The following is a 9,121-nucleotide window of genomic DNA, read 5'->3' as shown; positions in this document are numbered from 1 at the left end:
TCCTCCGCAGCGATAGCCATCTTCCTCCTGCCTGTATTTGCATACATTTCAATGCACACAGAGAGAGGGAACATGTGTTCAATGGGAACCATAGCAAAATGAATTACACAGACAGCGTCAGAGATCTCATGATAGACGCGCACAATACACCCGAGCAGATGATGGGAGCTGGCACCGCGGCCAGAGTTGGGCGAGGAGGAGCAGGGACGCGGCGGGAAGGGACGCGGCGGGAAGGGGCCGCCCCCCACCGCCCCCACCATCTTCCTTGTGCTGGGACGCAGCCCTGAAGATACCGCCTGGTCAGCCCATTCTTCCGTGGGCCCAGGCTCCCGCCGGGGGCCTCCTGCCCTGCTCATCAGACCTGTGCCGGGACCTGCTTTAACTCCAGGAGCCCCCCTCTCAGCCTGCGGGGTAGAAGGGCACCCCGGCTTTCCCCCACCAACCTTGGACGCCCGCAGGGACGGGCTGGTCTAGGAACCAGGGTGCCCGATGGCTGGGGCCGGCATGGGCATCTCAGAAAGTGAATGTGGATGCCACCTGAACCCAGAGATGTTGACTGAACCGTTGGGGTCCCCCGGCCTTTCTGTGAGAGGCGGGGGGGGCTCATCCAGGATTCTGTTAGTAAACAGCTTCCTGTCCTGGTTCCTGGTAATCAGCGCGCTCTCCCAAGTAACCCCACAGCGCTTGTCACCTTCCCTGCGTTCACAATATCGAGGCCCTCCAACAGGCCTAATCTTGCCTCATGAAGACTCCTTTGTTCTGCCTGCTAAAATGTCTTGTAATTGTGCTCGAGATGTCCAGATGGCTGGCTGATACTCCAGCTGATGGGATTATACCTTTTACCTCTCCTAGGGCCATCTGTTCCCTTAACTCGCTAAAGCCCCCGCAGCCTGGCTTCCGTCGTCCTCGCTGCATAAACCTAACCGCATTACGGCACTTGGCATGCAAATCGCTCCTGCTGGAGGCCGGGTGCTGGGCCGGGCCCACGCAAGGTTTAAACAGGGTTGGAGTCGTTTACGAAGGGACAAGTGACAAGGAAGAAAAAAAAATAGCAAGCCCGGGTTCTTCTGGGCCGCCCTGGAAGGCAGCACGGCTGTTTTCCGTCGCTTGTGTTCAATACTGTAAATAATCTGCCTTGCTTTTTTGTGAGCTCAGAGGACGCGGTGGCAGACATCCACAGCAGCAGGGGGAATTAGTTCACTTGGAAATCATCAGCGAGTGTGTACACACTGCTGGTGAATATTAGATGATTGGATAATGAGGTGTTAGCCAGGAGAGGCTGCAGAGAAGCCCAGATCTATGCTTTCTGGGGGCACCTCTTCCTTAAAGAATGCAGGCCGTGTTCAAAGCCAAGATGGCACCCAGTGGCAGGTGCTAACCAGGAAGAAGGAAGGAAAGGGAATGACACAGACTGGCCCGGAAACGAACTTCCTAAGTGTCAGCCCCGGAAGGGAGTGGAGGCAGTGTCTCTCCTGGTCCCAGAGAGACCCTGTTGTGTTGTGTGGGGCACCTGGGAACGGGGCAGCAGTTACAGAGCAGACAGAGACCTCCCCCACTGATGCCAAACGCCTTCTTAAAGACCTACACAGATCAGTTCTCAGAGTCACCTATTTGCATCTTTCACTTATGAGTCATTTTGGGGGGTGGAGTAACATATTCCAATCTCTTGCAAGAAAGTGACTTAGTTTAAATGTCGATTAAAAAAAAAAACAAAACTGAATAACCTAAAAAAAAAAACCTAAAAAAAAAATCTCAAACCAGACTCCTTCTCCAAATAGCTCTTGGTAAGCTGGGTTTTATCTCCAAGGTACCCAAGAGTGGCCTTTATTTTCCTAAATGCTATATTTTCTGCTTACAGTCAAATGCTTTTTCATGCTACTTACAAAAATAAATACTCGTACTTTGCTCAGATCATAATAGCTCATTAGAGGAGGCTGATTTTGGACCCAGACTACAACCGAACACCAGAGGGCCGTGGGGCCATCCTGAACCTATCATGTTGCCAGCGCTGGCCCTCTGGGGAAGCAGGGACCGAGGACTGGGATCCAACCTTCTTAATTGTGAACCTCATTAGTGATGGTTACTAAGCAAAACACACACCTACCTTCGCTGCAGAGAAACGAGATAAACAGTACGTCACAGATTCTAACGACTCTGGTGCCCAGGGCGACCTTTAATTATTATATTTTTGTTCTCTTACACCTTGGTCATTAATGTAGAAAAACAAATTAGTTTATTTTTGTGGACTGCAGCAGATTCATAAGTTGTCTTCCCGTTCTGACGTCTGAGTCATGCTTCTTTCTGATGACCCGCACGGGCCTCGTCCGTTTTCCTGTGAACAGTCCGGCTGCCCCACGTGCAGCTCCTGAACCCGATACCTCAGTCTAGAGAGTTTGTCCTAAAATCACTTAGTCTACGGGCTCTTTGAAGAATTTAATCATGCTGTTGTGTTTGTAATTCACTTAAAAAAAAAAACTCACATTACTTTCCCAGCAATTCCTATTGGTCAGAACCTCATGCTTTTCATGGACTGTCTTATAAGGGGACCAACCTTACGTTAGGGGGAGGTGACACGTGGAGATACCCGCCTGTCCACACAGAGCAGGTGACAGAGCGGCTTGGAAAGGTCCGTGTCTGTGAGTTTCTGAATCCTGACTTACCAGCCTATCACCCTTACTAAATTTCTTCTCATTTAACAAAAAAAACAAGAAGTCCATCACTTGGAAGCGTTTGGTACACATTTTATGCTGTTTTTTTTTTTTTCTTGTTCCCTCCACTTATGCCCCCACGCGTGGACACACACACACACGTGCACGCGTGCAGGCTGTCTCTCCATGGAGGGCCAGGAGGTCCCCGAAGCCCACCGGACCAGGATGTGAGCACCCTAGCAGGTGCCCAAAGCCTCGGGGATGAGCTGGATGGAGGCTTACAAGAAGCCAAAAAAAACCCACATAAATTAAAACTGCAAGAAATGCTCTAAGCAAAAGAAACCACTCTTAGACACAGACCAACCAATAAAGTGAGGGCCACGGGGGTGAGCAGGTTGGGAAAGCCGAGCCCCCCGACCCCACCAGCGAGGGAGGGAAGGGGAGGGGGCCGCCCCGAGGACGTGGGTCTGACCAGGGAGGGGCAATCGGACATGGATCCACAAGGACAGAAAGGATGGCGCGAGGGAAGGAAGCATCGCAAATAAAAAAAGACGCTCAGCGTGTGCCTACCATTGTCCAGATAAGAAGGGGCCGTACCTTCTGACGGGTCCAGGCGGCGCGCCCGCCGCCCGTGCTTGGAGTTGTTGTGCACAAACATGTTGTCGGACACGGCCAGCACGTGGCCGTCCACGTTGACCGTGGTGGACACGACAACCTGTGGAGACAAGCGCCGGTGAGACCCGAGGCAGACGGGAGCAGGCCCGCCAGGCGGCGCGCCCTGAACCCCGCGGCCGCTCCCGGAAGCCTCCTCGAAGCCACGTGTGCGCACACACAGCCTTTTTTGGCTAATGGGGTGGGTGGGTTGTTTTGTTGTGGCTCAAGATTGCTTCTCTTCCAAACCCGCTACACTAATTACAGTTTAATCTCCTATTATGCTAACAAGTGAATTCAATTCAGAGGAAAAATTCTTCTTTGCCATTAGCTGCAGAAACACCCCTCCAGCCACCGTCTTAAAGCTACCGTTTTGATTGATCTGTTCACATATTGATTAGATAGTTTATCTAATTAAAATGGGTTCACTGGAGACTGTCCTTCCTTGAGTAGTTGTGAGGATTCAGAATTGCCCCCGCTCCCCTCCCCCCAAAAAAAGGCTTCATAAATCAGAAGCTGTTTCTACTGCCCACATTCTATCATCGAGTGAGCCCAGGTCAATGTCACAGTTACAGCCAGGATCTGGTAATGAACGTTTTTTGCATCTGAAAAGACCGAGCTGAATAGGAATAAAGTGGTTTCTGAGCAGGGAAAGTATCCTTTCTCAAGTTCACGGTGAGGAAGGCGAGGACCACTCTGTCTGGGGAACGAGCTATCCGCTGGAGGGATGACTCGGCCCTGATCCAGGTTCAGACCCTCCCGTCTCAGTACTTCACAGGGGTAAAGAAGGAAGTCACGCCAGCAGGGACAGCTTTGCTCCCAGGGACACCTTCCCCGGGGAGCTTGTGACAAGCACCCCAGAATCGGTACCCGTGCCTAACTAACAACTCAGGAAACAGGAAATGACATCGGCCCTGAGATCCGCCTTGAACAGAGGGGCTCTGCATAATGCATTATCTCCGGGAGACCTGGGGTAGCTGAGACTTGAGCCCAGACGTGAGCCAGAGCCTGGATCTGGGGTGCAGGGAGCCCCGGTTCTTGTTCGGACAGCAGGGAGGGCCAGCTCCCCCTGAAGAACCACAGCCTCATGGAGAACAGCTGGGCAGGTAAGGGGGCACCAGGAGGTGGGCACACGTAAAAGCCTGCCACACGAGGTGGCTTAAAAGCCTTAGCTGTGGCAGGCCTCCGTGAACACGGAGCCATACACGCAAGATGCAGGGGAGAGTTGGGGCGCGGAGATGGGACAGGGCAGGGCAGCCAGGGGCTCGTGGGGATTCTTCACGCTTTCTGTGAAACTTTTCTGTAAACCTAAAACCGCTTAAAAACAAGTCTGCTAGTTTAAGAAAATGACAGATACAACTGATTATAAGGAAAAGGTTTTCAAAAAGGCAAAGCTACAAATTTATATGTAAAGGTATTCTACATATTTGTATGTCAAGGTATCTGTGAGTAACTGATGTCTTATAGAAGTCTCAGGCCCCATAAGAAGACGGCAAGGTGTGACGAGTACCCACCGGACCCACCACCCCTCAAAGGAAGGGACCACCTTCCTGGATGACCCTCTCTCGCTGTGGGCGCTGCCAAGATCATGCAAGTCTCCACAGCACAGGCCCCTCTGAGCCTCAAAATAATACCAGCACCACTGCCGGTCCAGCGTCCCCAGATCCAGGGTGAGACATCCCTGCCGCCCTGGCAGGGGTGGCCCTGACCCCGCTCTGGGGCCACTACTGTCCTGGCAGCATTGATGCCAGGGTCACACAGGTGCCCTCCTGGAAGCCTATCTGCCAGTCCCCACCCTGGGCACAGAGGGGCCTCGACCAACATGCCCCCACATGGGATGCAGAGACACAGAAGCAACCCCAAGCCACAGACCTGACCCTCTCCATTCCTCGACCATGATAAGTTCAAGAAACAAGAAAAGGTAAAAATAAACACACAAAAGGACACCATTTCTGCTCCGTTGTCTCTATATAGGTCAGTCGCCAAGGGAAAAGCGTCGCTGAGCAGAGAGCGTGGCGGGCTGTGCTCCGTTTCGCGGCCGGCCAGCCCGCCACGCACCTACAGAAAGGTGCTGAGACTGACATGGGCTGGAAATGCGTGCAAGCCCTGACCTGCTGCTCAGCTCAGCTAAGCCTCCCGAGAGGCAGGGCGAGCGGCTCCAGACACTGGAGGAAGCCCTTCTACGAACTGTGAGCCACGTGCGCCCGATGCTGCCTGTGGCCACTGCTGAGCCTCGTGTGACCTCCGGTCCGCCCGATGGACCAGCGTGGAGCCCCGCGCCCGAGGACGGGAAGCAGGCCCACTGCCTGCAGGAGACACGTGACTCCTGCACCCGACTGTGTGCTGGCCGCCAGCTCCACCCCCTCTGCCTGCTGGGCTGGATGTCAAGACAGGGGTCCTGTGTTTCACCCGAAGACTGAAGCATCACTTACATTTCTAGAAAAGCCTTGAATGATTTGATGGTAAACTAGTCTAAATGCCAAAGAAGCAGCATTTGGCACACCCAGCCTAGCAATGGGGGCCCATGTTCTTCTCTGGCAGGTAAGGACCAGTTCTGTGTCCTGGCCCAGATATTTTTATGATGAAAGTCAGTAAAATAATCCATCCTGTGTGCTGAGAACCCTTCCCCTGAAGCCACCTCCCAGTCATTCACAAAGGCAAGAACAACATGACTGGATTGTAGTTTATCCAACTGAAAACCAACTGAACCCCAAACTGTCTCGCCATCTCGCTCCTTGAAAGCAAATCCTGGGATCTGAGGCCAAGCAGAGGATGAGTCAGCCTGGGTGCAGGGACGCAGTCCAGCTCGTAGGCAGGGAATCAGGGGATTCCTGGGGGAAGGGAAGCTGAGCAGGGGACCAGTCCGCAACTGGGGGAGGCCTGCCTGGAACAAGTCCAGCCCCACCAGGAGGCGGCCCCTCCGTCCTGGGAGGGGACCCCACATATTACCCAGCGGTCCTCCCCCATGACAGACCAAGCCATCCCTAAGGAAGGTCTTCAGTGTGGCCCCCAAAGTCTAACCAACCAAGTGAGGGAAGAGTGAGGGAACAGACTAAGTGAGATGCTAGCCTTCGGAGGACTTGACTTAGAAAGATCCTTCAACTTTCTCTGTAACACATCCACAGCACTCACCATGGCTGAATATAAGACAGACTTCAACCTAACCTACAGCTCTGATTCCTCTGACTTCGGGGTACTCTGCTGCCTAATGTGCAGAGCTGGGCCGTGTGCCCACCGCAAGAGGCACACACACACTCCCTCGTCAGAGCAGAAACTCACATCGTGTTTCCAGAGCAGACCTCACTCTGTTGTATGTCTCAGCGGGCTGCATGGCTCTGGCCAGCGCGAGGTGCCACATCATTTCAAAGCATTCGATTTAAAGGTTCCGTCAAATGAACCCACCCTGGTTTGCACCCAGGCCCCTGAGAACTAAACACTGACCCCCCAAACTACTGCACAGCAGAGAATTCGACTTTCATATTCCAAGAGCAGACCGCGGTCCAGAATCGCGTACCTGGAATCTTCGCATGTCCCGGGGGTTGCCTGCATTCTTCAAACAGTTCTGATTGCACTTGAGGAAAAACTTTAGAAAGAATCTACAAAGATACAAAAAATGGATATTTGTTAGGGTTATCAGACAAAAGACACAAAGTTTTTGAAAGGTACTCTTGCCTGGGGAGCCGGGGAAACGACCCCACGCCATCTGCTGGCTGCCCTGTAGGGGGCGACAGAGAGAGAGAGAGAGAGCGCGCGCGCGCGCGCCAGGGGCAGCCAGGCAGGCACCCCCAGGTCCAGCTCCCGGTGTCTCCACATGTGGAAGGAGTGACTTACATCTGTCTTGACGGCTAGGGCTCTTCCAAGCTCTAAAATAACAACTGTGACTTAGACTGGCCATTTCTCACCTGGATCTTTGCACAACCATTAGCCCCTGGGGACCTGTCCACCCTCGAGAGGGCTGCTAACTTCAGCAAATAAAAACGCAGGGTACCTAGTTAAAACTGGATTTCAGATAAGCAAGTAATGTTCTGGACAGGCCTGTCCCAAAGCATGCATGCATACTCAGTTGCTCAGTCACGTCCAACTCTTTGCAACCCCATGGACTGTAGCCCGCCAGGCCCCTCTGTCCATGGGATTCTCCAGGCAAGAATACTGGAGTGGGTTGCCATTTCCTCCTCTAGGGGATCTTCCCAACCCAGGGATCGAACCTGCATCTCCTGTGTCTCCTGCCTTGGCAGGCAGATTCTTTACCACTGAGCCACTTGAGAATTCCAAAGCCTATATCTATCCTTAAAAAAAAAAAAAAAATTGTGTATCTGAAATTCAAATTTAACGGGTCGTGAATTCCACCTGGCAGCCCAACCCTAGGGGCCACCACTGCGTGGGTTGCCACACTTTTAAAGGAGAGTTTTTCAAGTTACAATAAGTACACGTCTTAAGAGAAAATTGAGGATATTGCTTTCAGGGTGGCGATGTCTGTGAAAGGCCTACGTGGGGTTTTGAGGGACTGATCAAGGCCCACGTGCGGCAGGGAAACGCTCACTGCCCTGGCTGGAGCGAGGCAGGACACGGAAGGCGTCCTGTTCCCACCCAGGCCTGGTCTTGCTGGGAAGTGTGACGTTTCAGGGGTCTCCAAAGTGCGCTGAGACGCCGTCCTCCCCACGCCCACATGTTCCAGGACAAACTCAGATGCCCTGACTGGTGACAGAGGCTCACGGACCCTGGGAGGCCTGGCTGCACCCCCAGCCACGGGAGAACGGGGGTCTCAGCGCCCCCACCACCGCTGCCTCCTCTCAAGGCCACGGGAGTCCTGAGCCCAACAAAGCTGGGGCCTCTGGGCTGACACGCATCCACAGGGCCATCAACACTCATCTTCTCCATTTTCCTCCCAAATCTCAACATTCCACTGGATGATGACCCAGTTTTTATGAAGCTTCACGTGATCGCCTTGACTTCAACCTGAAAGCCAAGGTTCCTTGCAGTAGCTTATCATCTCAGAAAATAAAAAAGATCCAGAAGATGGAGATTCGCATCTCCCAGAGTATCCGAGACGACTTTCCACCAGAGCAGAGGAACACCCAACTGACTGGCGGGGGAAAAAGAATAGTGGCCACTTAATTAAATTTGCTTACATCCCGCGCAGCCTCGCTATTTTAGGCCGGAATTTACATCTTTTATTAACTCGCCTCACCTATACACTCAGCTCGCCGCGCCTCTGAACACCATCTGCCATCACGTACAGTAAGCCACCCGGCCGTCCACCCACCAATTTCTCCTAACAACCACTGTGCAATTAAGCTCCACGCGCTCCGCAGCGAGGTAAATTAGGCGCACCTGCGGCCACCCCGCGCCCAACCGCATCAGGAAGGGCCTAACAAGGTGAGGGCGTCACCGAGCTATCGTCCTGTCAGGCAATTAGGCTTCCACTTTGGGGACAGCCACTCCAGTGCAATTACTCCACACATTACCACCCAGCTCATCTGCGGGCCAGAGCCGCTCGGCCGCGTGGAGCCGGCCAGGGGAAGCCCTTCATTCGGGGCCTGATCTCCCCCTCCAGAGCAGGTGTCTTCCAAGCCCTTGCTGTCTCTTTAGCCCACTGGCCCTTTCACCTCCAGGGGGGCAGAGTGGGCATCAAGCCCGCACGGCCACGCCGTGTGCGGACACCATGGGCCTTGACTGCTGGCGGCTACAGAGAAGGACAAAGTGGGGTGCTGGGCCCCAGAACTATCCCAGACATCCTGGGGCTCCACTGTAGAACGGGAGCACAGTTGCACACACACACACACGCTTACACATTCTGGCCATGTGGGGCTCTTTTCCAAGTT

At 53.5% G+C, this 9,121-nt stretch overlaps 1 protein-coding gene across 1 annotated transcript in view; it reads right to left on the bottom strand.

Moving 5' to 3' along the window:
* Window positions 1-9,121, bottom strand: part of EBF3 (early B-cell factor 3) — a gene marked incomplete at its 5' end in the record, with an annotated part of 118,608 nt that overhangs the window by 32,783 nt on the left and 76,704 nt on the right. Inside the window, 2 exons of the mRNA XM_010859564.1 lie at window positions 3,246-3,363; window positions 6,814-6,895. Coding sequence (XP_010857866.1) covers window positions 3,246-3,363; window positions 6,814-6,895 — 200 coding nt within the window. The remainder of the gene's footprint in view (window positions 1-3,245; window positions 3,364-6,813; window positions 6,896-9,121) is intronic.

The sequence above is a fragment of the Bison bison genome, unplaced genomic scaffold, assembly GCF_000754665.1.
Source record: "Bison bison bison isolate TAMUID 2011002044 unplaced genomic scaffold, Bison_UMD1.0 scf7180017864456, whole genome shotgun sequence".
NCBI lineage: Eukaryota > Metazoa > Chordata > Mammalia > Artiodactyla > Bovidae > Bison > Bison bison.
Note: the sequence above shows the minus strand (reverse complement) of the source record. Positions and strands in the feature narration are given on the sequence as shown.